The 27,065-nt window shown below is 37.0% G+C and overlaps 1 protein-coding gene across 15 annotated transcripts in view; it reads left to right on the plus strand.

Annotated features, from left to right (window-relative positions):
• The window catches only part of SWT1 (SWT1 RNA endoribonuclease homolog), a 104,399-nt gene that overhangs the window by 28,743 nt on the left and 48,591 nt on the right, over window positions 1-27,065 (plus strand). For 12 of the 15 annotated variants that reach the window (XR_014816495.1, XR_014816494.1, XR_014816500.1 and 9 more), the window contains 5 exons: window positions 7,607-7,752; window positions 9,597-9,760; window positions 11,987-12,125; window positions 17,097-17,245; window positions 22,506-22,693. Coding sequence is in view for 7 of the 15 variants with exons in the window: in XM_013979933.3 (XP_013835387.2) it covers window positions 7,607-7,752; window positions 9,597-9,760; window positions 11,987-12,125; window positions 17,097-17,245; window positions 22,506-22,693 (786 nt within the window). In the remaining 8 variants the exon portion in view is untranslated. Of the gene's footprint in view, window positions 1-7,606; window positions 7,753-9,596; window positions 9,761-11,986; window positions 12,126-17,096; window positions 17,246-22,505; window positions 23,527-23,942; window positions 26,988-27,065 lie in introns of those variants that run through there. The other 3 variants (XR_014816497.1, XR_014816496.1, XR_014816498.1) reach the window with 3 other exon arrangements.

Here is a 27,065-nt window from a genome sequence, read left to right on the forward strand (position 1 = left end):
TAAGTTTTTTTTTGGCCGCTCCGAGGCATATGGAGTTCCCAGGCCAGAGATCAGATTCGAGCCCTAGTTTTGACGTAAGCCGAAGTTGTGACAACACCTATCCTTAACCCACTGTGCCGGGCTGGGATCAAATCTGCGTCCCATTGCTTCCAAGATGCCACCAATCCCGTTGTGCCACAGTGGGAACTCCAATTGTGAGTATTTAGACAGAGAAAAAAATGTGTGTATGTGAGTGTGTGTGTGTGTACACTTAGAAGAGTGCCCAGGACATAAAATTATCTCAGTGAGAGTTTTTCCTCCTTTGCCCTTCTGCCTTCCATTCCCAACTAATACTTTCATAACGCAGTTCTAAGATAAAAGTAACATATGTTAGGCAGAATTGTATTCATCATGTATGAGAAAAGGCTTTGAAGGAACTGACAAGAGCAATTTTAATTTGCAATTTTAGTCTGAATTTCATTCACTGCAAAATGGATTTTGTACAGTTTTCATGATTTTGCCTAAGTTCTCTGTGAAATGGAGTGATTATAGAAATGAATAGTCCTTAAGATTTTTCTTATAAGGGCCCTTGGTTAGTTATCATTTTCGCTGTGTTCAAACATAATGTTACACATTTTTATATTAAAGGAAATATTAGAAATTTCTATCTCTAGTTTTAATTTTTTTAAAAAATCTAGGACATTATATCATCTTGGAGTTTGTTGAAGGCTTAAATAGAATTAGCAGTATATTAATCATTTTGAATTTGAGATAAATTGAGATCATTGTCATATAATTGTTATTTTTTTAGTTCAACTTAGAATGAAAATTAAATTGGTGAGATTGTATCAATTCTCCATTACTTCTGCAGTTACTGTTTTGGAATTAACAGTTGTAGCAGTTTTTAGTGAAATGAACATGTGTAGTCAGACTTTAATTCTGGCTTTATTATGTTCTAGGTGAACCTATTTTTTTTTAATTTTAATTTTTTCTTATAAAGGGTAATAATCATACTGTGTGAGTCACATGTATTTATTTTGAAGATACATTTATATTACTTACATAGCTGATGATAAATAATATTAATTAATAACAGCGATAGGAGAACCCTTCTATAACACTAGGTACTATACCTCATTCTAAGTGCTTTACTTCCATTTACAGTTCTAAGTATGGGTCAGCAACTCTGTTAATATCTCCAGTCTGTTATTTCTCTTCTAAACTATGGACGAGTATATTCATCTGCTTACTCATTATCTCTACTTGGAGATCTCATAGACATCTGGAATCTCCCATCTCCAAAACTGAACTCCTGATCTTTCCTTCTCTACTGTGCTCCATCTGAATAAAAAGTGCTGTCTTTGACCTGTTTGCTAAAGCCAGAAACCTTGGAGTCATTTTTTATTTTATTTTATATTTTCGATTTTTAGGGCCATACCTGTGGCATATGGAAGCTCCCAGGCTAGGGGTCGAACCGGAGCTGTAGCTGCTAGCCTACACCACAGCCACAGGAACATGGAATCCAAGTGGTGGCACCTGTGTCCTACACCACAGCTCACGGTGGTGCTGGATCCTTAACCCACGAGCGAGACCAGGGATCGAGCCTGTGTCCTCATGGATACTAGTTGGGTTCGTTAGTGCTGAGCCACAATGGGGACTCCTGGAGTCATTTTTGATTCCTGCCTTTCCTTCATGATCTATATCCAGTCAAATAAAAGGTTTTGTATGTTCTTTTCTTTCTCTCCTCTGCCACCATCCTGCATGTCAAGTGATGTTATTTTTCCTCTTCCTTTTCTGCTCTTAGACTTATTTTGCTCTCAACTTCCACACTCCTTCATTTTTTTTTCAAAAAGTAATAATAGCATTTTAAAAAAGTTTCATTATGAAAAATTTCAAAGTGAAGACTTAATAAACTCCTAAGTACTCAGCTATAACAGTTATCTGCTGTTTTTCTGTTATCTATAGTTCTGTCTACTCCCTGTCCCTCATATGATTACTTTTATATAGTTCTTTTTATTTTGAGGGAAAATGTGTAATATTAAAATACCCAAATCTCAACTATATAGTGTGTCTACACACAGTGGATACACTGGTGTAGCCCACCTCCCTCTTAATACATGGATTAATTTCAGAAAATACTCTTTTGCCCCTTTTTGTGCTCTTTTTTTCTAGTTTAAGATCAATGCTTAGATCATTTATTTGAAACTGCTTAAAATTTCCTTTTAAGCACTGCTTTAACTGTACTCCACAAATTTTGATATGTTGTATTTTTATTTTCATTTAGTCCAATATACTTCATAATATGACTTATGACTTCTTTTTGACCCATTGATTATGTAGATATTCATTGCTATTTATTCCAAATATTGCAAATTTTCCAGTTATCTTTTTTGTCATTGACTTATACTTTTATTTTGGTTTGAGAACATAATTTATACAATTCCTATTTTTTTACATTTGTTAAACTTTGTTTTATGGCCAGGAATAAGGTCTACCTTGGTGAATGTTTCATGCACAGTTGAGAAGATTATATTCTGCTCTGCTCTTGTGGATAGAATATTCTATAAATTTCAAGTAGGTCAGTTTCGTTGATAGAGTTTGGGTCTTCTAAAACCTTACTAATTATCTGTCTACTGCTATAATTACTGAGAAAGGAGTATTGAAATCCCCAACTGTAATTGTGGATTTGTTTACTTCTCTTTTCAGTACAGTGTTTTACTTCATGTATTATAATGCTTTATAGTCACAGGCAAACACATTTAGGATTGTCTTCTTGGAAAATTGACACTTTTCTCATTATATAATGTCTCTCTTTGTTCCTAATGATATACCTGCTTCTAAAGTTTCCTTTGTTTGGTGTTAGTACTATATATAATATTACTAATCCAGTTTTGTTTGGTTAGTATTTATATTGTATATTTTTTCATCCATTTGCTTTTAACCCATGTTTATATAGCATATGAAATCTGTTATATAGCATATAGTTGGTACTTTCTTTTTTGTCTATTTTGACAATTTCTGTCTTTTTTGGGGGAGTGGCTGAACCTGGGACATTGGAAATTCCCGGGTCAGGGATCAAATCCCAGCCACAGCAGTGACAATGCTGGGCCCTTAACCCACTGAGCCACAGGGGAATCCACTTTCTTCCTTGTTAGCTGATAAGTTTATACCATTCATATTTAATCAGTTGGATCAAAATCTATTTTGCTAATTATTTTCAATCTGTTTAGCTGTTTTCTTTTTTCTTTTTCTTTCTTTTCTTGGATTTATTAGGTGTTTTTATGGTGCCATTTCATCTCCATTACTGATTTTATACCTTTTTGAAAAAACTTATGTACAATATACATCTACTTTTACTCGATCAAAGTCTTCCTTGCTTTCCTCTCCCCTCCCTCCCCTCTCTTTCTTTTTCCCTCCTTCCCTTTCCTTTCTTTCCTTTCCGTATTTTTGCTTTTTAGGGCCGCACCCATGGCATATGGAAGTTCCCAGTCTAGAGGTCGAATCAGAGCCACAGCTGCCAGCCTACACCACAGCCACAGCCACAGCCATAGCAACGTGGCATCCAAGTCATGCCTGCAACCTACACCACAGCTGATGGCAATGCCGGATCCCTAACCCAGTGATCAAGGGCAGGGATTAAACCACATCCTCATGGATACTATTCAGATTTGTTTCCACTGGGCCACAATGGAAACTCCAAAGTCTACCTTTAAATAATATTATATTGCTTCATGTGTACTGTGAGGATTTTAGTATGCGTCACATTTCTTCTTCTGCCCTTTTTACTGTCATTGTCATACATTTTACTTTTACAGAAACAGTATACATAGAATACTTTGCTAATATTTTTGCTTCAGCTATTTATCATTTAAAGCAATTAAAAATAAGAAAGTGGGAGTTCCCATCATGGCGCAGTGGTTAACGAATCCGACTGGGAACCATGAGGTTGCGGGTTCAGTCCCTGCCCTTGCTCAGTGGGTTAATGATCCGGCGTTGCCATGAGCTGTGGTGTAGGTTGCAGACGCGGCTCGGATCCCGTGTTGCTGTGGCTCTGGCGTAGGCCGGTGGCTGCAGCTCCGATTCAACCCCTAGCCTGGGAACCTCCATATGCCGTGGGAGCGGCCCAAGAAATAGCAAAAAGACAAAAAAAAAAAAAAAAAAAAGAAAAACTATTTTAATCTTCAGTCCCATTTTTAACACTCTTCATTTCTTTTTATGGTTCCAAGTTTCTGTCTGGTGTCAGATTTCTGGTCATATTCCCTTTGCCCAAAGAGCTTTCTTTGACATGTTAGCTGTTGGCAATGATTTTTCTGGTTTTCTTTGTCTGATCATGTCTTTAATTTCCATTTACTTCTGAAAGATATTTTCATTGGATGTGCACTTCTAAGATTGATTTTTTTTTTTTTTTGGTCTTTTTGTCTTTTCAGGGCCGCACCCACAGCATATGGAGGTTCCCAGGCTAGGGGTCTAATCAGAGCTAAAGCTGCTGGCCTATGCCACAGCCACAGCAATGCAGAATCCGAGCCACTTCTGCGACCTACACCACAGCTCATGGAAACACAGGATCCTTACCCAGTGAACGAGGCCAGGGATTAACCTGCAACCTCATGGTTCCTAGTCGGATTCGTTTCCACTGTGCCACGATGGGAACTCCTAGATAGATTTTTTTCTTTCTCTTTTTTCTGGTATTTTGAAAGAGTCACTCTGGAGTTCCCCTCATGGCTCAATGGTTAACGAACCCAACTGGCATCCATGAAGATGCAGGTTCAATCCCTGGCCTCGATCAGTGGGTTAAGGATCTGGCGTTGCCGTGACCTGTGGTATAGGTTGCAGACGCAGCTTGGATCCCATATTGCTGTGGCTCCAACATATGCCAGCTGTTACAGCTCCAATTCGAACCCTAGCCTGGGAACCTCCGTATGCTGCGGGTACGGCCCTAAAAAGACAACACACACACACACACACACACACACACACACACACACACACACAGAGATTCATTCCATTTTCGTCTATCTTGTTTGGTTTTTGATGAGAAAGAATTCTGCTGTAAATACTGTCTTTTTCCTCTATATGTGTTATGTCTTTTTTTTTGTCTCATTGCTTTCAAGATTTTTTTCTTTGTCTTTTACTTTTTTAGCAGTTGTTTGTAGCAGTCTTTAGCAGATATACCTGGATGTATGTACCTTTGTGGTAGAAGAGAGGAAATTACTTTGTTTGATGTTCTCTGAACTTCTTGATTCTGTGGTTTGGTGTTCATTTTTAATTTTGGAAATTCTCAGCCATCATTTCTTCAAGTATTTCTTCTTCCCCATTTGCTCTTTTCTCCTGGTGTCATGGAATTACATTGTAGTAGTCAGCCTCTGAGATGACTCCAGTGATCTTGCCTCTTGGTACTACTGCCTTTGCATAGTCCTCTCCTGCCTTGTACCAGGGTTGGTTGTCTGTGTGCATCATCACTTCTAAGATTAGGTTATAAAACAGTGGGACTTCCTTCTTGGGCACTCTCTTGCTTCATTCTCTTTCTTGGATCACTTGTTCTGAGGAAGCAATTTCCATTCTATGAGTAGCCCCATGGAGAGGCCCACTTGGTGAGAAACTGAAGCCTCCAGCCAAGAATCAGTAAAGGGTCAAGCCCTGCCAACAGCCATAAAAATGAGCACCAGTTAAACCTTGAGATGACTGCAGCCCTAGGCAATAGCATGCTTCAACTCGTGAGAGACTGAGCCAGAACCGTGCAGTCAGACTGCTCTCAGGTTCCTGACTCTCAGAAACCATGTGAGATAATAAATGTTTGTTTGAAACTGCTAAGTTTTGGGGATAAATTGTTGCATGCCGTAGGTAACTAATGCATGCATACATGTTGGACTATTTGATATTAACCAGAAGCTCTTAAATATATTTTTAAGCTTTTATTCTCTTTTTAGTTCAGTTTGGATGATTTCTTTTGACCTGTCTTAATGCTTGTTGTTTCTTTCCTTGCCTGTGTTGAGTACTGAGGAACGAGTTGAAAGCATTCTTCATTTCTGTTGCTTGTTTTTTTTTTTTTTTTTGGTTTTTTTTTTTTTTTTTTGTCTTTTTGCTATTTCTTTGGGCCGCTCCCTTGGCATACGGAGGTTCCCAGGCTAGGGGTCGAATCGGAGCTGCAGCCACCGGCCTACGCCAGAGCCACAGCAACGCGGGATCCGAGCCTCGTCTGCAACCTACACCACAGCTCATGGCAACGCCGGACGGTTAACCCACTGAGCAAGGGCAGGGACCGAACCTGCAACCTCATGGTTCCTAGTCGGATTCGTTAACCACTGCGCCACGATGGGAACTCCTGGGTTTTTTTTTTTAATTGCTAGCACTTCCATTTGAGTCAAATGATTTTCATCTGTGCTTAAACTGGTTTGCTGCTATTCACCTTTTTCAATTAGAGTCTAACATGTTAATCAAAATTATTTAAAATTTTCTATCAGATAGCTTTAACATCCGTGTCATAGCTAAGTCTGGTCTATTGATTGTCTCTTGACAGTAAGTTGTTTTTTTCCAGGCAGAATTTATATGCAGATTTTAGGGCTGACTTTCTCTGTCGTTTCCTCCCATCTTCAGTTTCCCCCTTAATTTTCTATATCCTCTGCCCAGTCCTGAACACTGCCTTCTGACATTTCAAGCCACAAAGTCTGTGGCTTTCTGTTGTAAGGTGTTGATGAACTGGGGAGTGTCCCTCAGGCAAAAAGATAGAAACATATAGTTCTTATCAATCAGGGTCTGTGTCTGGAATGTAGATTCCCCTGTACCTTCTGCATGCATTTTATTGCTCTCTAGTGCCTTCAAATAGTTTTGTTTGTTTGTTTGTTTGGTTTATCTTTTGCTTTGTTTTGGTTTCGGTCCACGTTTTCTAATTTGCCTTTTGGGAGGGTTAGTCTGACCAAATTACTTTGCCTTTAACAAAAGCTGGAAGCTAACTAGACTTAAGAACAACCGTTGATAAATAGATCTGATCTTGTCCTTTCCCGTTGAAATCTTTAAATCTCTTTCCGTATGTTAATGTCCTTGCCTTTCTCTGTAGCCGCATAAACTGGTCTTATGCACTATGCTGTAATCATACTGGCTTCTTTCAGTAAATAGCAAATTCCCATCATTTGTGTTATGTCACTCTAAGTAAATTTGTAAATCATTTATCTTACTATGGCTCTCTGTTTATTTCTCTTGGGGTGATCATATTCTTTGTTCAAATCCATCTCCCACTTACCAAATGTGTCTTTGGACAAGCTACCTAACCTTTTTATAGCTCAGTTTCTTATTTGTGAAATGGGGATAAAAATTAGTACCACTCCTGCCTAAGAGGTTTATTGTGAGAATTAATTGGATCGATATATATTTAAAGTGCTTAGAACAGTGCCTAGTACCAGGGAAACATTCAAATTGTAATAATTATTATTATTCTCCAAAGCTTAGTTGATTTGACTCTAGTGTATATTAACTTATTTATCTTCTGTATTTAAAAAAAATTATCCTTTGTTTATATATATATATATATGATGAGACTCACCAACCTCTGATTAGAATCCACATGTTTTTAGTTGCCATGTGATTTATCTTAAAAAAAAATAAAATATTTTTTCCTCCTAACCAATCTTAGGGATGATAGAAATTTAAGAAACAAAGGCCTAATAAGTGGTGTGAAGTCACTCAGTAAAGAAGAATTGAGTGCAGAGTTATTAAACTTGTCTCTGAACACAGATGTATGTCATCAGCCCTGTATATCTAAACAACAACTGAAAGCAGGTAGTATTCTTACTGCGGATAATTAGAAATATATCTTATTTTATGTACTAAGATTGTTGATAACAGTTGGAATTAATACTAATTTTTATTTGGTACACTTAAATAACATTGTTGGGAGTATTTGCTGCTACATAAATGGTAGAAATGAATGAAAAGTATAATGGTAATCCAAAAGAAAGTATAACGCTATTGCCTTCTACATATACTTTTACAAATTAATTTAATTTTTTGTCCATACACGCTCATATATTTTTATATATTTATAATCATTACATTCATTCCACTTTTTTACCTCACAGAATATACTTTTAAAGTATTTCATTTTATTTTATTTTATTTTATTTTATTTTATTTTAATTTTATTTTATTTATCTTTTTAGGGCCACAGCTGTGGCATATGGAAGTTCTCAGACTGGGGGTAGAATTGGAGCTGTAGCTGCTAGCCTACATCACAGCCACAGCAATATGGGATCCAAACCACATCTGTGACCTACACCACAGCTCATGGCAATGCTGGATCCTTAGCCCACTGAGCAAGGCCAGGGCTCAAACCCATATCCCCATGGATACTAGTTGGGTTCATTAACCACTGAGCCATGACAGGAACTCCTCATTTCATTTTATTTTATTAAAGTATAGCTGAGTTACAGTGTTGTGCCAATTTCTCCTGTATAGCAAAGTGATCCAGTCATACAGAATATACTTTTTTAATTAATAGGAGCTATAGGAAATATTCACTTGAGGTAGAGAAAAGCTTGAGCTCTTTTAGTTTCTTTTTAAAATTAGTTCCATATTCACAACTTCTATTAATGTATAAAAACTCAGTAATAGAGAAACTTGAAGAACTCATAATAGTTTTTTAAAAATTTAATCTAATACTTAAGAAAACTAAAAGCAATATGGTTGTTTATCTCTTTTTTTTCCACCAGAATAATCTGTTCTGTAGCTTGATATTTGTTGGACTATCAAACTAAATCTGACATAACTTAAAAAAAATACATCCCACCATTTCCCTCTGTGAGGAAAATAATTATTGAAGTCTCTAATAGCATATGTGTATGCTTCATATATTCATATATACAGGCTACTTATCTGACCTTTTGGTAATAAAATTTCTTTTGTCATAATATTCAAAATGGCAGAGGGAGTATCAGAATATTCTAGTTTATGGCTTTTCAAGGGAAACCTGCTCTTGGTTTTCCTATTATATTACTCTCATTTTAAGTGCTTAGTTTGTAGAGAGGTAAGCCACTTAATATTTTGAATATTGCCACAGGGAAATTGCAGTTAGCAGGTATCAAAATAGTAATGATAATGAAATAATATCAATTAAAATAATAAAAACATTTTAGAAGGGGAAGAAAGCATAAAGGAGGTTAAGTCACAAATTTCAGTCTTTTCAAAACAATGTGTTGAAGTGCCTTGTGATTGGATGAATATACTATTTTTGGAAGGGAACATATTTTGATTCCTAGTTCTTGGTTTTCTATTATAAATAGATGGAAAACATTCTTTTACTTTTTATTTTTTTGAAAATAATAAAATTTGAATTTTGGTTAAAATATCACACACATTTCTCAAGTTTCTATTTTAGTAAAAATATTTATCTTTTGTCAAAAATGTAAAGTGTCTGCTAAAGTAATATATTTATGTTGCATCTAAAACAAGTATACTAAAGATAAATATTTCTAAATACTGTTTTAAAAATAGTCATTTGCTTTCTGGGCAATTCAGATACTAATTATATTTATTAAATGTTTATTATTTATGGCCAAATATTAATTATATATGTTAATATTTACTATTAATATCCTAAGTAAAGCCTGTAACTATTTGCTTTAAAGAAGCAACACCTTTGGAGGAGAGCTATGAGGAAGAATCTGCAAACCCTGGACTACCCATTCTGCTTGAAAGCATTGTATCTGATCTTGAAAAATCTCTTGGAACAGCTTTATCTTCAATATTAGAAACAGAAATGAAAATTGCTTTTGGAAACCTCTGGATGGAGGTGATTATTTCAATTCTTAGCTGAAAATTTCTTTTTTATTGCTAAAGATTTGTTACCTTGTTTTAAGAACTATTGTATAAAATTTATAAGCTTTGTTATAATAATCTACATTACATTTTATATATATATATATATATATATATTTTTTTTTTTTTGGTCTTTTTAGGGCCACACCTGCTGCATATGGAGGTTCCGAGGCTAGGGGTCAAATGAGAGCTGTAGCTGCTGGCCTGTGCCACAGCCACAGCAACACCAGATCTGAGCTGTATCTGTGACCTATACCATAGCTCAGGGCAATGCCAGATCCTTAACCCACTGAGCAAGGCGAGGGATCAAACATGAGTCCTCATATATACTAGTTAGGTTCATTAACCGCTGAGCCACGATGGGAACTCCTATGTTTTTATCTAGAAGTCTTTGAGATAACTCATTGAAAATGAAGTGATAGGCATTTCCTAAAGGTTAGGACTGTATTTTGTCATTTATATTTTCAGTGAAAAAATATTTATTGTACATCTACTGCCAGACATTGCCTCCATGAAGCTTAAAATTTATTCAGAAAATCTTCTCTTATTTTTACTTTGAGTCAAAATGTCTAGTATAGGAAATTACCCTAACAATATGTATTCAATAAAAGAAGGATATATTTTGGCTTATGTCATGTAAAAAGAGAATTGGAGTATATAAATTTGGTCATATTAGCAATTATGAGAATCTTTAGATTCTTATCTTTTCTGTAATCAGTAAAACACCATATTTGGCAGTAGTGGCCTTTTTAGTTTAATTTTTTTGCTATTCACATTTATAATTAGGAAAAAATATTATTCCCAACAATTGTATCTATTCCAGATATTCAGTGAGATTCAGTATATGTCACTATGGCATGATTATATTATCAAGTGTTGAACCAAGATTATGAAGAATGATCAGAAGATTCTAGGAAGGTTGATGTAAATTAGATTGCATAAGAGTCTAGGAAAGTCATTGTGTATGAATGATTCAGAAAAAGATGTGCTGACATCTTGTAGTATTAGAAGATCAATCTTCTTTATCAACGTGTCTTTACAAGAGTTAGCAGGTATCAGTTATAGTTGACTGGGTTTTTTGTTTTGTTTTGTTTTGTTTTTGCCACCCTCAGACAGGAGTTCCCAGGCCAGGGATCAGTTTGGAGCAATAGTTGCCACCTGAGCCACGATTGTGGCAACACAGGGTCCTTAACCTCTATGCCATGCTGGGAATTTAACCTGGATCCCAGTGCTCTCAGGGTGCCACTGACCCTGTTGTGCCACAATGAGAACTGTTTTTTTAATATATAGATTTTTTTTCTTGGGTTTTATGAGATTGATTTCCTCATAAAAATGACTATGTTGAAAAGTAGATTGACAGTTTTACTAATTAGAATTATCTTGCTGATTTAGAACTATGCTTTCCTTTTTACATGTAATTTCTGAAGCTGTAAGAATTAATACTAACATGAATTTTACAAGAGCAATTTGTAATGGATTTAGCATTTTAAGATTGTGACTGGCTTTTATTTATTTATTTATTTATTTATTTTAATTTTTTTTGGTCTTTTCTAGGGCTTCACCCGTGGCATATGGAGGTTCCCAGCCTCTAGGGGTCTAATTGGAGCTGTAGCCGCCGGCCTACACCAGAGCCACAGCAAGGCAGGATTCGAGCCATGTCTGCGACCTACACCAGAGCTCACAGCAAGGCCAGATCCCTAACCCACTGAGCAAGGCCAGGGATAGAATCCACAACCTCATGGTTCCTAGTCGGATTCAGTAACCACTGAGCCACGACGGGTACTCCGTGACTGGCTTTTAATAAAACATCTTTTAATTGAAGAAGAATTCAACTATGAGTTCCCGTCATGGCTCAACGGAAATGAATTTGACTAGAATCCATGAGGATGGAGGTTCGATCCCTGGCCTCACTCAGTGGGTTGGGGATCCAGCATTGTGGTGAGCTGTGGTATTGGTCATAGTCGCAGCTTGGATCTGGCATTGCTGTGGCTGTGGTGTAGGCCGACAGCTACAGCTCCTATTCGACCCCTAGCCTGGAAACCTTCATATACCATGGGTATGGCCCTAAAAAGACAAAAAAAAAAAAAAAAAAAAAAAAGAATTTAACTATATGTTGCTCTGAAATACATGTAGAAATTCCTAAAGAGATACTTTTAATAATAGGCATAATAAATAAATCAATGATGCTATTTTTTTCCAGGTGCTATACTTGAAACCGCCATGGACTCTAATGCATTTATTACAGTGCTTTAGAAAACATTGGTTAGCTGTATTTGGATTAGTTATGGAAAAGAACTTGCTTTTAACTGTTGAGAGCCTATATGAAAATCTTTGTAAAGGTAGGAATCTTTTATTTTCTCTTTAGCACTGTTGTATTAAAGTCAGATTAATACATATAGTCCACGGAATGTGAAGGTGAATTAATAACACATTTGTCAGTCAGTTCTTAACCATTTATACCTCTGACTTCTTAAGGAAATTTGTGACAGCTGGATGAATGAATGTCGTTCATAGAGCTTGTGCCTGTTAATGGCATCATTGTTGATGCTCCTGTATATTGTGAATACACCGTTTTTAGTAACGTTGGAAAACTTTTTAAACCGTATTTTATAGTCTATTTAGGTATGCAAATAGAGTTATGCAGATTTTTTTCATTTCTCATTGTGTTTAACACACAAACTTTGATCATGTTTCATGTACTAATTTTAAAAATGGTGTATCAAGATTTCTATTTAAAATAGAGGGATAGGAGTTTCCGTCATGGCGCAGTGGTTAACGAATCCGACTAGGAACCATGAGGTTGTGGGTTCAATCCCTGGCCTTGCTCAGTGGGTTAACGATCCGGCGTTGCCATGAGCTGTGGTGTAGGTTGCAGACACTGCTCGGATCCCGCGTTGCTGTGGCTCTAGTGTAGGCCGGTGGCTGCAGCTCCGATTCAACCCCTAGCCTTGGAACCTCCATATGCTGCGGGAGCGGCCCAAGAAATGGCAAAAAAATAAAAAAAATTAAAAAAAATTAAATAGAGGGATAATAATAAATTCATTGAATAATAAAAAATAATGAAATAAATAAAATAAAATAAAATATAGGGATAATAGGAATAGGAAACCTTTAGCTTTGGTGTACAGTGAATTTTAGAACCAGGACAGACTAGAATCAGTGACTTAATTGGTGGTTTTTAAACTGTATTGCACAGAATGTTCTTGAGGTGTCTCTGAAGTTGCCACAAGTTGGAGGTGGAAAGGTTGATGGGGAGCCTGGTAATAGTGGAACTTTGGCCCTCAACACCAACTTTAGCCATTTAGCTTTCCTTTATTTGTTTATATATGGAGATTCCATGTAGGATTAAAAAAAAAGCTTTTATGCTAAGAAGAAAAAATGTGAAAAGCACTGATATAATGTTATTAAAGTCTTTTATGATTAAGGAAACTAGGCTTGAGAGGGTAAGTGGTTTGTCCAAAATGAACAGCTAGATTTGCTTTATTGTACCTTAAAAAGTAAAATATAACCATTATTAGAATGTTCAGTTAGTTCTTGACTTTCCTCAAACTCCTAACATGAAGTGATCAATTCCGTTTATTATTTTATGTGTTAGTTATATCCTATCTACTTAAAAAAAAAAACTGAGTATATATGTGGGCCTTTAAATTAACAACCTGAGTGCAAGAGGGTTTAAATTAGGCTTAAAGGTACAAGAGCAGGTAATGAAAAATAAGAAAGATAGTTTTACGGCAAAACATGTGCAGACAGGAGTTCCTGTTCTGATGCAGTGGAAATGAATCCGACTAGGAACCATGAGGTTGCGGGTTCGATCCCTGGCCTCGCTCAGTGGGTTAAGGATCTGGCGTTGCCATGAGCTGTGGTGTAGGTCGCAGATGTGGCTCAGATCTGGCATTGCTGTGGCTCTGATTCGACCCCTACCCTGGGAACCTCCGTATGCCACGAGAGCAGCCCTAAAGACAGACAAAAGACCAAAAAAAAAAAAAAAAAAACCAACAAAACATGTGCAGACAATTATTGCAGCACTTGATCACAGATTTTAACACTAGGCTTCCTGAAAGCTAAGACAAAACAAAAACATTCTATGGCAGATATACCCCTTCTCTCTCCCCTTCTTCTGAAGTATAAACTATTCGAAAATGTTTTATGTCTTTAAAAATTCTCCCAGGGGATTTAAAGTGCCTGGTCAGTAGCTTATAACTTATATGTAGTAGATCCTGCATAAATATCTATTTTTAAAAGTTACCTATTTTTAAAATAAACACTTCCCAGGCATTGGTCTTTACCTATAGAAAATGTTTGTTAGGGTTACTTTTTTTTAATTTAAGGAGCTATATTAAAATTGAACTTTGACTCTTTTTTTCTCAGAGAAGTTTATCATGATACATGTTGCATTTAAATAGTTAATTTGAAAACAGGAAAGAAAAATAAAGCATACCTTGGCATTATTTAGCTTTTCTCTTACCAGGGGTATTGTTATATAGGGGCATTATATATATTATATAAGGGATATTATATATATATAATATATATATGTATGGAACAACATATCAAACATGTCTTCAAAGTAGTTTTATAAGATAGAGAAACATTTTGATACCTTTTACTAGGGCATAATTTAGCTGGTTCTATTAAAAGAGAAAGTTCATAAACCATGTATGATTTTGAACAAGATTTGGTTTCAAATGGAGTATCTCGTTGCCATTTTCTATGTCTCTGGACAGTGTTTTGCTCTTTCTCACAGCTCAGAGGTAGTAGTTAGCAGCTCTAACTACGTCTCTGTAATATTGAGAGAAGTGAAGAGACGGCGACTGTTCCTTTTGCTATAAAAATCTCATTTCAGGGATGTCGCGTGAATGATTTATTGATCCTTGCTGTGGAAGAATCTGAGCCTAATGTTTACTGACTTGTGAAGTGTATGTAATGGAATTGTAAAAATACTTCCTGCTCTAAAATAATTCTGAAATAGAAAAATCACAGTTTGTGATTTTGTTTATTACTACCTTTAATAGTATCCTCAACTGTTGAATTATACATATGTGTTTAACTTCAGTATACCAAGACTACATCTTTAGATTAATTCATAGAAAGTTGTGTAGAAAAGAGTAGTACCTTTTTCTGACTTTGTGGTCCATATTAACTTTAACCTAAATAAGTATGGACCTTACATAAGCATTAAACTATTTCAGCCATGTGGATTTCCTTTTATATGTGTGTCTAGGTACTGAACTAATCATTGTTATTATACTTTTGCCCATAATCTTAGTAAAGAGTTCTTGTAAGACAGAAACCAAATGATTAATCCAAGGATGTAAATTCTACTGAACACAGACTACACTGGAGAAGCACCCCTAAAAGAAGTTGTACCCAGTTTCTTCTCCTGGGTAGATTTACCAGGTTCATCACACCTACCTTCTGTCCTCTGTGTAGGACTCTCATCCCTTCTCTTTCTCACAGGACTTTTAGTCATTGATTTTAAATATAACTAAAATTGTTTTGTAAGGAAACAGACTATTTGTTTGATAAAAGGAAAGCCAGGAGCTTGGCTATACCATCACATTAAGTTAGACTTTCTAAATATTGTGTAATTACGAAAATCAACTTTTTATTTTCATTTAACCTTCAGTATTTCACAAGCAAATAGTTGTTGTGTAAGTAATACAGGGAAACTTCTTTTTTTTGACTCATAGGGGCAGTGAAAAACCATGCCAGTGTTTCAGAATGTAACAGTCTCTGAAGCTGTGAACATTAAATGAAAACAAAACAAACACATTGTAGCATGGTTATTATAAATGCCTCTGAAAACTGTTATGTAGTATTCTGTCTTAATAATGGAAATACTTTTTTTTCTTTTCTGAATTTTGGTGACATTAGAAAGTTATTTATCTTTATTGTTCATGACTTTCAAAATTTTTGAAATTATTGTCACTGCTCCTCCTAATTGGTTTGAGAATTTGATGTAACCAAGTTTAGCGCCTGGAGAGAAAAATCACTGCACCTGCAGTATGTAGAATTGGTGCTGCAGCTGCCAGCAATGCCAGATCTGAGCTGTACCTGCAAACTGTGGCAGTGCCAGATCCTTAACCCACTGAGCGAGGCCAGGGAACGAACCTGCATCTTTGCAGACACCGTGTCGGGTTCTTAACCCACTGAGCCACAATGGGAACTCCTGTTGTATTTTTATTACTTTCAGATTAACTCACTTTGCTAATTTATAGAGGGAAAAAAATTCTGCTAGCTCCTCTTGCCCACAGCTCGCGGTTAACCCAAATTGTTTATTTTTCACAAAGGTCGTATTGTTTCCAGAGAACACATTTCCATAAATATAGTATTACGTTTCATGTAATGTAACTTGAAGGTAAATCACTATATGATAACTAAGTAGATAATGAAAGGCATTGCACATAATTTAGGTGCTTACCACCAAAATGTTGTCCTTATGATGTCCCAATAGTAATCTGTATACAAATAACCTCAGCTTTGAAATTCTATAGCTTAACTCATTTGTTTGGTGATTCTCTCCTTTCTGAAGAGTATAACATTCTTTCATTTTACTTTTACTTTTTAAAAAATTGAAGTTTAATTGATTTACAATGTTGTATTAGTTTTTTGTGTACAGCAAAGTGATTCAGTTTTGCATATATTTTCATATTCTTTTCCATTATGGCTTATTAAAGGATATTGAATATAGTTCCCTGTGCAACACAGTAGGACCTCGTTTATCTACTGTATATAGTAATTTGTACATTTTACTTTTACTTTGAAGTTGATTCTGGAATCTGAATACAGTCTTAATATCCACAGGAAATTGGTTCCAGGACCCCCAAGAATACTAAAATTCTCAGTGCTCAAATCCCTTATTTAAAATGATGTACAGTATTTGCATGGAACATAAACACACTCTCCTGTATGTTTTCAATCATCTCTAGATTATTCGGAGTACCTAATACAATGTAAATGCTAAGGTAATATGTGCCAGTGCACAGCAAATTCAGGTTTTGCTTTTTGGAACTTTATGGATCTTTTATTCCCCAAATATTTTCAACATGCAGTTGATTAAATCCATTGACTTGGAACAGTAGATACAGAGGGCCAGCTGTACAGAATACCGGAATATTACAAGAACTTTGTTTAAACCTAAGTCTCACTGTTGCTTTTTACACCAGAGAGATAAATTAGGAATAGCCTGTAGGTATAAATGTGTACTTTTCTTAAATTTCGTAATCATTATTAGATTGGTTTTCCAAAGACATTTTTGTATTATATACTCATTTTTACATATTTTCTCCTTCTTAATTTTCTGTTATCAGCTAACAATGCAGTGGACTTTACAACAGTGAAATTCCTGCTTCAAGATTCTAAAAGTTTGCTACATGCTTTCAGTACAAGGTCAAATTATGATGGTATTCTTCCACAGGCTTTTGCTCAAGTAAACAAACTGCTCCAAACACTTACAGAGGTAAGAATGCCCTTTAGAGTAGCTAATCACTTATATTCTAAAAATGTACTTAGCAGACAACAGCAGGAAAAAGACTTTAACTTATTGTAATGTACTAAAAGCATTAAGTAAATATGAAGTTAATTGACTGGAGTAAGCAATCTTTATTGCAAGTTATAAAACACACATCCTCTTATGGAAGCTGTGTCACAGCAGTTGTTGGGATTTTATATTATTTCATTTATGGATAGAAGACAGCTATGCATTGTTGGCTTGACTACTTATTTTTCAGTGCCCCTCACCAATGGATCACAACATGCATCAAAATACTTTGGAAATTTTTTAAGACATACAGATGCCAAGGCCCACTCAAACCTTACTGAATCAAATTTTGGGCAGTGGTGCCCTGTAATGTTTTTGTTCTTCTTATTTTGAAATAATTTCGAACTTACAAAAAAATTTCAAGAGTAATATAAAGAATTCTCATATATATCTTTCACCCAGATTCTCCAGTGTTAGCATTTTATTGCATTTCTTTTATTGTTTTATTGTTTTCCCTCTCTACCTTCAAGACTACTTATCAATCCTTTTTTTTTTTTTGCTTTTTGTGGCCGCACCCATAGCATATGGAAGTTTCCAGGCTAGGGGTTGAATCGGAGCTACAGCTGATGACCTACCACAGCCACAGCAATGTGGGATCTGAACCATATCTGCGACCTACACCTCACTGAGTGAGGCCGGGAATTAAACCCACATCCTCACAGATACTAGTTGGATTCACTTCTGCTGCGCCACAGTGGGAACTCTCCCAAGTTTTTTCTGAACTATTTAAGAGTGTGTTGCAGATATTATCCCCCTTTACACTAAATATTTCCATATATATTTCCTAAGGAATGAGGATATCTTGTGTAACTAATATAATTAATTAGGATATTAATATTGACATAATACCTGCTGACCTTATTCAAACTTTGCCAGTTGACCTAACAAGTTTTAAACGTCTCCCATGTGATACTTATGCAGTCATCTGGCCCTGATGCCTTTTTGCCCCTTTAAAATAACTGTGAGTTTTGTCCCTGGTAATGCTGTATTTCTGCAGTCTCCTAATACCAAATTAAGAAAAGTCTGGGAGTTCCTGTCATGACTCAGTGTTTAACAAATCTGACTAAGAACCATGAGGTTGTGGGTTCGACCCCTGGCCTTGCTCAGTGGGTTAAGGATCCGGTATTGCCATGAGCTGTGGTGTAGGTCACAGACACGGATTGGATCCTGAGTTGCTGTGGCTCTGGTGTAGGCCGGCGGCTACAGCTCCGATTAGACCCCTAGCCTGGGAACCTCCATATGCTGCGGGAGCGGCCCAAGAAATGGCAAAAAAAAAAAAAAGACAAGAAAAGAAAAGAAAAGGAAAGAAAAGTCTGGTCATTTTATATGCTGAAAATAGCTCAAAAAACTCAGCATCAAAATTACTAGATGAGATATTATGGTATTTTCATCTAATGTATGTCATTTTTTTTTTCTTTGAGCTATTGAATTGGTCAGGTTTTTCTGTTATTTGTCCTGGTGATGTATGTTCCATTACCTATGAAGTAATGGAAGGATTCTGTGATACTGAACTTAGGGTTGGTGAGGAAGGAACTTAAGAGAATATCTCCTGGAGTAAAAGAAACATCTTTTTTATTTTTATTTTTTTTCTTTTTGCCATTTCTGGGGCCGCTCCTGCCGCGTATGGAGGTTCCCAGGCTGGGGTTCAATTGGAGCTGCAGCCGCCGGCCTACACCACAGCCACAGCAACGCGGGATCTGAGCCACATCTGTAACCTACACCACAGCTCACGGCAACGCCGGATCCTTAACCCACTGAGCAAGGCCAGGGATGGAACCCACAACCTCATGGGTTCCTAGTCGGATTTGTTAACCACTGAGCCACAACGGGAACTCCAGAAACATCTGTTTTATAAACTAATAAGTATGGGATAATTCTTTAGGAAAGAATTGATTTAAGGGGTGAATGATCCTTTGGTATAAGATGATGAAAACATTGGTAGTTGCATTTTTCTATGGCAAGTGTGACTTTTAAAACCTTTAGTAGGGGAAAATGGGCCTGGAGTTGCAGTTTTGAGTATTGTGCTTGAATTGTGTAGGGAAAAATACATTATCCTTTACCCCTCACAGAACTGAGCCCTAAACTCCATCTTTAGTGACATAAACATCATAAATAAACAAGATAGAAAGTTCAGGATACTTACAGGCTTAGCAGTCTTTGAATTAAAATTTTTGAGAATAAATAAGATTGATTGAGATAAAATCATAATTTCAAGATCCTTTCATCAGTTGGAAACCTGGTGATGGGAGTTACCATGAAAATGTGATGTTAATTTTTTTTAAGGGCCACACCCGTGGCACATGGAAGTTCTCAGCTAAGGACTGAGTTGGAGTTGGAACTGCTGGGCCACACCGCAGCTACAGCAATACTGGATCCGAGCCACATCATTGACCTACACTGCAGTTCACGGCAACACCAGATCCTTAACCCACTGAGCAAGGCCAGGGATCAAACCCGCATCCTCATAACTACTAGTGGGGTTTGTTTTCTGCTGAGCCACAAAGGGCACTCTGAAAATGTGATGTTAAGGTTTAGTGCTGTTTATCACAAAATGGTATGCCTGTTATATGTTGCCCATTGAGTATTTTAAAGTAGTGAATTATTATTTAGTAAATTACTTGTTCTTGAATTCCGATTTTGCAGTTCTCAAACTAGCAAGAGATTCAAGAAGGCAAGTGGCAAAGAATCTAGCATCCTAATTACTGCTTTTCTCTCAGCACTTGGCATTAGTGCAATTGCTTGAAACAACCTGTGTTGTTTTCACAATTAGAGCTCTTAAGTGTTGCTTTGTTTTCCTGTTTCAAACAATTCACTGAGTCAGCCAGGAACATTGTGATTTAGCTTGGGCTTTTAAAATACCCTTTCAATAGGAGTTGTTTTGTAGAATGCATTAGATTTGATATATGACCTGAATACTTCACTAACCTGGGCAACAAAAAGAAATGGATTACCTCTGGGATAGGATATCTAAATATAGTAACTGTAGTAAAAAAAAACAAACCAAAAAAACCTCTAATCTTAATTTACTAAGTGTAATTTACCATTCGTTTGCTTCTGAGAAATCAAAATGAGAAGTAACATAATTTTCCAGAATTTTATATAAATGGGGTAAAGACAGGAAAAGGATTTATGTTTTTTTTTATTTTATAAACCTTGTAATGCCCCCCCAAAAGATGCTCTTCCAGGATGCTAGAATAATTAAAAACAGTTTTATTAATAAACTTTAGGCTTCTATGCCTCAGACTCCCCATCCTAAGTTATGATTTTAACGTCTGGCTATTTAATCTTTCTGAGCCTTAACTCCTTCTTTTGTAAAAAGAGTATAAAAATCTCTGGGTGTTCCCTAGTGGCCTAGTGGTTGAGGAGTCAGCATTGTCACTTCTGTAGCTTGGGTTTGATCCCTGACCCAGGCGCTTCCATGTGTTGCAGGTGTGGCCAAAAGAAAAAAAAAAGTATAAAAATCTCTGTCTCAGAACTGTCATGAGAATTAAATGAATATTTGAGAGCACTTAGTGCAATTAGAGTGTTTGATAAAGCAGTCCATTTGCACAGTCGTGTACACTATTTGAGAGCTGAGGAAAAACATTTTGTGGTGATGGAACAAATTTATCTCGGAACAAAATACATCTTTCCATCCCCGTGTATTTATTAAGTTCATAATCAATGTAAACAGACCATTTTCTTCCTGCCTCAAAAGATAGAAAAGGGTAATATTTACCTTTATAGTTGGAGAGAGATTATAACCCCATTCATAGTCAGATTGCTGAAGGTCAAATTCTTTTCATACCTTTTAGCGTCTGTGCGACCTTGTTTGACCTTGCTTATCCTTTCTGTGCCTCAGTTATAAAATCTAGATAATCATAGTATCTGCCTCATAGAGTAATTGTGAGGATTACATGAGCTAATTGATATAAAGTTCTTAGAAAATTCCTTTGCTTAAGACATGCTCAATAAATATTAACTGTTGTCACTGTTTTGGAAATTTCCTTTTTTAAAAAATTTATAAGCATGAAACTGATAATCCGTAAAGTTAACCTTTGAAATCATACTTTTATCAACAAAGGATACGTAGAGAAATGGAGTGGTTTGAAGTTCACAGAGAAGTTATAATAGTGCCAAGACAAAAAAAACTCAAGTTAGTAAACTCATTGTTAAAGCTTTTTTCCATTCTATCAGATATTTTTTTTCACCTAAGTGAATATTTTCCCCCGAGATGATTTTTTAAACTATCACTTGAGGAGTCCCCACTGTGGCTCATCAGGTTGAGAACCCGACATAGTTTCTGTGAGGATGTGGGATGCATCCCTGGCCTCCATCAGTGGGTTAAAGATCTGGTGTTGCTGCAGGCTGTTTTGTGTACTGCTGTGTAGGTCGCAGATGTGGCTCGGTATTGCTGTGGCTGTGATGGAGGCAAGCAGCTGCAGCTCCAATTTAGCTCCTAGCCTAGAAACTTCCATGTGCCCCCGGTGTGGTCCTAAAAAGAAAAAAAATCATTTGAGTCAATAATATCCCTCTTACCCTGCTTAAAAATATGCTCAGATCTCCCCTTCAGCACGTTTTCTTGGCCATGCTCTGTACTTCCTTTTTCTTTTGTCATTTTGCCATTTTCTTGGGCCACTCCCGTGGCATATGGAGGTTCCCAGGCTAGGGGTCTAATTGGAGCTATAGCTGCCAGCCTACACCAGAGCCACAGCAACACAGGATCCGAGCCGTGTCTGTGACCTACACCACAGCTCATGGCAATACCGGATCCTTAACCCACTGAGCAAGGCCAGGGATTGAACCTGCAACCTCATGGTTCCTGGTCAGATTTGTTAACCATTGAGCCACGACGGGAACTCCATGCTCTGTACTTTCATCAGCTACCAGACTTGAAGGAACACTCCATAACCATTGTTTCCATTTCTTTGCTCACTTATTCTCTTCTTCCTCTACAAATAGAATTCTACCTCTATGCTCTATAATAAGTAGATTGGAAATATTGTTTGGTATAAATGGAAAAGGAGAATAATTTTTTTTAGCTCTGATGCCCTTCTGGGAATACTCTGTGCATAATCAAGGACAAGGAATAATCAGCACTTCCCAGAAAGCTAGAATTTTTGTAAGCAATAATTAGCATTCTTTTTCTCTCTTATGAGTGAATGACTAGCTGCATATTATGTGATTCTTATTTCCCCAGGTCAAGGCAAAACTTAAGCAAAATCCTCCAGAAAATACAGCGGGTAAAAAGCAAGAAGATGCTTCTTTGATGAAATCTAATAACCAAGAAATCACCATTTTCTCAGGTTCTCATCTTCCCCAACCAAACAGGCATCAAGAAATCTGGGCTATCCTAGAGAATGTTTGGATTACAATATATCAAAACAGGTACTAAATTTCTTTCTATCTTTCTTTCTTTTTTTTTTTTAGGGCTGCACCCACAGCACATGGAGGTTCCCAGACTAGAGGTCGAATCGGAGCTGTAGCTGCCAGCTTATGCCACAGCCACAGCAAAGCAGGATCCGAGCTACATCTGCGACCTAGGCCACAGTTCATGGCAATGCTAGATCCTTAACCCACTGAGCAATGCCAGGGATCCAACCCACGTTCTCATGGATACTAGTTGGGTTCGTTAACCACTGAGCCACGATGGGAACTCCCATAAGAGGTACTAAATTTCTAAGAATTTCTGAATTTTAGGGTTTTTCATCATTACTGTTATTCATTAAATAGTGTCTGGATTGTGAGTTTAATGTACTAGATTATCTCAGGAGGCCCTTTTATCAAATTGGTATGTTAGGAGAGCACATCAAAATTACTCAGTTTAAAAAGCCTATATGCCTAGGCTCTGTTCTAAGAAATTCTGATTCAGTAGGACTCAAGTGAAGCTGAGCTAGTGCTTCAGCCCAAGAGCTTTAAATATGATACCTTAATGAGAATTATTTTCTATATAATCTCAGAATGAATGAATAGTCACCAAGATGGGCTAAACAAATTAGCAGGATACAAAGCCTTAATAAAATTTAAAATAATCTGAAGAAAACATCAGTCTGGATTAGGGAAAATTCATATAAGATTTTCTTGAAAGATAAGTACTTTTACTTAAAAGGAGGAAATACTGGAGTTACTTTGTGTCTCAGTGAGTTAAGAACCGGACATAGTGTCTTTGAGGATGCGGGTTCAATCCCTGGCCTTGCTCAGTGGGTTAAGGATCTGGCATTGCCTTGAGCTGTGGTGTAGGTTGCAGACATGGCTCAGATTCTGCATTACTGTGGCTGTGGCATAGGCTGGCAAGTGCAGCTCCAATTCAACCCCTAGCCTGGGACTTGCATCTGCTGCAGGTGCGGCCCTAAAAGTTGGAGGGGGGAGAAGAAATGCTTTCATTATTTTCATGCCCATGAAATATTATGGTCTTGGTAAAATGAAAAATAGAGATCATTTTTGAAGAGGTTTTTATTTTTTTTTTGTCTTTTGTCTTTTTTGTTGTTGTGTTGTTGTTGTTGTTGCTATTTCTTGGGCCGCTCCCGCGGCATATGGAGGTTCCCAGGCTAGGGGTTGAATCGGAGCTGTAGCCACCGGCCTACGCCAGAGCCACAGCAACGCGGGATCCGAGCCGCGTCTGCAACCTACACCACAGCTCACGGCAACGCCGGATCGTCAACCCACCAAGCAAGCGCAGGGACCGAACCCGCAACCTCATGGTTCCTAGTCGGATTCGTTAACCACTGCGCCACAATGGGAACTCCTGAAGAGGTTTTTAAATAGGCTACTGCTGGGTAACTTAAAAATAATTAAAAACAACTGATTTTAAAGTAGGCAGCACTCCCTTCCCATGGTTTTCTCCAAACCCATACTCTTTAATTAATGTCAGTCATACTGTATGATTTTGGCTTGAGGCCTCAGTGTGACTCTTGTTTTGGACTAAAATCATCTATCTGTTCTAGTTGTTTACAAGAACAGCAAAGTAATATTAGCACTCTATTAGATGAATAGAATTGACGTCTATTCTCAGTCAGTCATCTGTTACATCACTATAGATTGGACCCATTTTAGTCCTTGGCTACAAGTAAAACATTTTTTGAACAAATATAGTCTGTTATACTAAAGAAATAACTATATCTGACATGTACACTAAAGAAAACCGTGTTTAAAATTTTGGGTTTTTTTTGTCTTTTTGCCTTTTCTAGGGCTGCCTGCGGCATATGGAGGCTCCCAGGCTAGGGGTCCAACAGTCGGAGCTGTAGCCACCGGCCTATGCCAGAGCCACAGCAACACGGGATCCAAGCTGCGTCTGCAACCTACACCACAGCTCACGGCAATGCTGGATCCTTAACCCACTGAGCAAGGCCAGGGATCGAACCCACAGCCTCATGGTTCCTAGTCGTATTCGTTAACCACTGAGCCACGTTGGGAACTCCTAAAATTTTGTATTTTAATATAGAGCAAAGGTTTTGTTTGTTTTGTCCAGTCTTAACATATTTTTAATGTTTTGGCTTATCAGATATTCTTGTTAGCCAAAAGTTATATATACCAGGCAGAGATGAACACTTTCAAAATAAAATAGTGAATAATATTTTGAGTCTCTTGGATATTTTTTTTTTTTAGTTTTTTTTTTTGGTCTTTTTTTTGGTCTTTTTTTTTGTTGTTGTTGTTGTTGTTGCTATTTCTTGGGCCGCTCCCGCGGCATATGGAGGTTCCCAGGCTAGGGGTCGAATCGGAGCTGTAGCCACTGGCCTACTTACGCCAGAGCCACAGCAATGCAGGATCCGAGCCGCGTCTGCAACCTACACCACAGCTCACGGCAACGCCGGATCCTTAACCCACTGAGCAAGGGCAGGGACCGAACCCGCAACCTCATGGTTCCTAGTCGGATTCGTTAACCACTGCGCCACGACGGGAACTCCTCTTGGATATTTTAAAACAGTATCTTAGGTATTTTAATCTCCCCTCACTTAGAAAACATTTGAATACTTTCTGTACCTTAGAACTGACCTGTAATACATATACTTTTGTGTTGGATATTACAGAGTTTTTGGTAATTTCTGGGTAATAGACTTTGCATTATAGTAGTTCAGTAAGTGAAAAATGCTTATATTGTTGTGTATCGTTCTGAAAGCCTACCTCATTGTTTCCCATTCCTGATTGTGTCCCAAAGTCAAAGTCACTGTAGAACTTCCTCCACATATTCATGCTTGAGCCTTTCATGGAGAGATGCTCGTTTGAAGATCTGGTAGGCTGTATGCACAATTTTTCATATAAAACTACTACTTGAGCACTTATGTACAATTGTGAATGCCATTTTCTTACTCTGTGTTCTTCTTGTGGTTCGTTATCAGTTGTGAACTTAGAGCACACCAGGTTAGGTTATTGTGTGTTCGCTGTTTATAACGGATTTGGATGAGTGTTAGGTACTATTAATGATTCAGTTTCAGGGAAAAAAATCTTTCTTATTATTTCTTGTTCAATCTCTGACGCATTTTCTTTTAAAAACCATATATTTTGAGTTTGCAGTGGGAAATATAATTAAACAAAATGTATTGTTTTTTGCTGTTACTTTCTTCATGACTCAGAATCGTATTAATACTGTGAAGGCAAAAGAAAAATGAGATTGGTTTTGACAGTTTATTGTCTGATAATTTTTTATAAATTTTCAAAATATATTTTTGGTAAACTGATGGCTTTCGTAGAAGTTTATTTCCTATATTCATTCATTCTCTATTTTTTATTTTTCATTTCTGGCTGTACCTGCAACATGCAGAGGTTCCAGGCCAGGGATTGAACTTGTGCCATAGAAGTTAACTGAGCCACAGCAGTGATAATGCCAGATCCTTAATCTACTGTGCCTCCAGGGAACTCCATCATTCATTTTCTGTTTCTCTGCCTTTCTTCTTCTTTTTTAATGGCGGGCCACACTAGTGACACATGGAAAATCACAGGTTTGGGGTCAAATCGGAGCTGCAGCTGCTGGCCTACACCACAGCCACAGCAATACCAGATTTGAACTGCACTTGTGACTTGTGCTGCATCTTGCAGCAATGCAGGATCCTTAGTAGGGCCAGGGATCAAACCCACATCCTCATGGACACTGTGTCAGGTTCTTAACCTGCTGAGCCACAACAGGAATTCATCTCTTGCTTTTCTTTTTTTTTCTTTCTTTCAGCAAGAATAAATTAGATAAATTGTACTTTGTCAAAAATAAAAACATTTTCTGCATCAAAGGACAACATCAAAATAAAACCTACAGAATGGGGAAATACATTTGCAAATCATGTATCTAGTAAGGGTCTAGTATCTAGAATCTACAGTGAACCTGCAGAACTTAACAGCAAAAAGACATTTTGGTTAAAAAATGGGCAAAAGCACAGGAAAATCTAATCAATAGTTTGTAAGAACCTATATGGGGGAAAAAAAGAATGGATATATTTATGTGTATGACTGATTCACTTTGCTATACACCTGAAACTAATAAAACATTGTAAGTCAACTCTACTCCAATAACATTAAATTTTTAAAAATGGGCAAAGGATTTGAATAAAATGTACAGATGGCCAGTAAGCCCATGGAAATGTGCTCTGTGTCATTAGTCATTAGGGAAAGGAAAATCAAAACCTTAATGAGATACCACTTCATACTCTCTAGAATGGCCATTAAAAAAAGTAATGTTGGTGAGAAAGTGGAAAAATTGGAACTTTTGTACATTGCTTATAGGAATGTAAAATTGTGCAGCCACTGTGGAAAGCATTTCTCTGGTTCCTCAGTA

The sequence above is a fragment of the Sus scrofa genome, chromosome 9 (assembly GCF_054392235.1).
Source record: "Sus scrofa isolate SSC_HxYL_T2T_F1_AM1 chromosome 9, Sscrofa_HxYL_maternal_Yorkshire_Landrace_v2.0, whole genome shotgun sequence".
Lineage (NCBI taxonomy): Eukaryota > Metazoa > Chordata > Mammalia > Artiodactyla > Suidae > Sus > Sus scrofa.